Source organism: Suricata suricatta, chromosome 14, assembly GCF_006229205.1.
Source record: "Suricata suricatta isolate VVHF042 chromosome 14, meerkat_22Aug2017_6uvM2_HiC, whole genome shotgun sequence".
Taxonomy (NCBI): domain Eukaryota; kingdom Metazoa; phylum Chordata; class Mammalia; order Carnivora; family Herpestidae; genus Suricata; species Suricata suricatta.
Window position 1 is genome coordinate 70,147,698 of NC_043713.1, and position 1,232 is coordinate 70,148,929.

The following is a 1,232-nucleotide window of genomic DNA, read 5'->3' on the forward strand; positions in this document are numbered from 1 at the left end:
ATGAGCTCTGGTCATCATGTCACACAATGATGTGTCTGTGTCTGGACAATAGGGGGAGCTCAAGGCCAGTTTCTGAGGAGTCAGGGGTTATTAGAGCTGGGACCTGGCACCTGGCACTGCCTGTGCTTGCTGCTCAGGGCTCACAGCTGTGACCTCCTCTGATGTCTTCAGGCAGAGGGACCTGACCAGGCCCAGTGAGGGATCTAGAGCTTAGGTCTCATTTGCATGGATGGGCCCTCCCTCTCTCAGGGAGTAAAGAGGGGAAGGGAGGATTTAGGGGAGGTCTGCTCAGCTGCGGGCCCACAGAAGACAGGATCCGTGATGACCTCCACCATGGCCTGGTCCCCTCTCCTCCTTGCCCTCCTCACTCACTGCACAGGTGACTGAATTTGGGGACAGGGGAAAGGGACACACTTTTCTGAGAGGACAAAATGGGCCCTGCTTCCTCCTCTTGTCTCTATACAAGCATCACCCTCTCTGTGTCTTTTCCCCTTTACAGGGTCCTGGGCCCAGTCTGGGCTGACTCAGCCGCCCTCAGTGTCTGGTTCTCTGGGCCAGAGGGTCACCATCTCCTGCACTGGAAGCAGCTCCAACATTGGTAGTTATGGAGTAAGCTGGCACCAACAACTCCCAGGAATGGCCCCCAAAACTGTCATCTATGCTAATAGCAATCGACCGTCAGGTATCTCCAATCGATTCTCTGGCTCCAAGTCTGGCAACACAGGCACTCTGACCATCACCGGGCTCCAGGCTGAGGATGAGGGTGATTATTACTGCTCATCATGGGACAATAGTCTGAATAGGCACAGTGCTCCAGGCCTATGGGGAAATGAGACAAAAACCTGCTTTCTCATCTGTGAAGAGAGGAAACAGACCAGCAGTTGGCTGATCAGCTAAGCCTGTGATTCTCCTTATTCTTTTGCTGATACTCTGGGCCCAAGTCCATCTGGTGACACCTTGTGTGATTGATGTTCCTCCTGTCCCTTCTGTTGTCCAATTCAGTCTGAGCAGACCATTCTTCGACAAAGAGTCTTCATGAAACAGATGTTTTTGTTTTCTTTTGTTTTGTTTTGTTTTGTTTTGTTTTGTTTTGTGGGGTAATTTGCTTCTAGGCTGGATCATGTTATTTTACCTAGTTTTTAAAATAAATGAAACATTTTATTTTGCCTCTGAACATATCATGGGACCTCAGCTCTACCCATGCTCTGCTTGAAGGAAAAGTCAGTCTTATT

The 1,232-nt window shown here is 49.9% G+C and overlaps 1 protein-coding gene and 1 gene segment (V, D, J or C); both read left to right on the forward strand.

Moving 5' to 3' along the window:
• Positions 1–1,232, forward strand: part of LOC115277666 — an 869,742-nt gene that overhangs the window by 411,526 nt on the left and 456,984 nt on the right.
• The window catches only part of LOC115277665 (immunoglobulin lambda-1 light chain-like), a 653,789-nt gene that overhangs the window by 221,725 nt on the left and 430,832 nt on the right, over positions 1–1,232 (forward strand). The window contains exons 1-2 of one of the 6 annotated variants that reach the window (XM_029921979.1): positions 268–379; positions 500–800. The exons of 4 other annotated variants lie outside the window; for them this stretch is intronic. In XM_029921979.1, coding sequence (XP_029777839.1) covers positions 322–379; positions 500–800 — 359 coding nt within the window. In that variant the 5' untranslated portion in view covers positions 268–321. Of the gene's footprint in view, positions 1–267; positions 380–499; positions 801–1,232 lie in introns of those variants that run through there. One more of the 6 variants, XM_029921980.1, reaches the window with a different exon arrangement.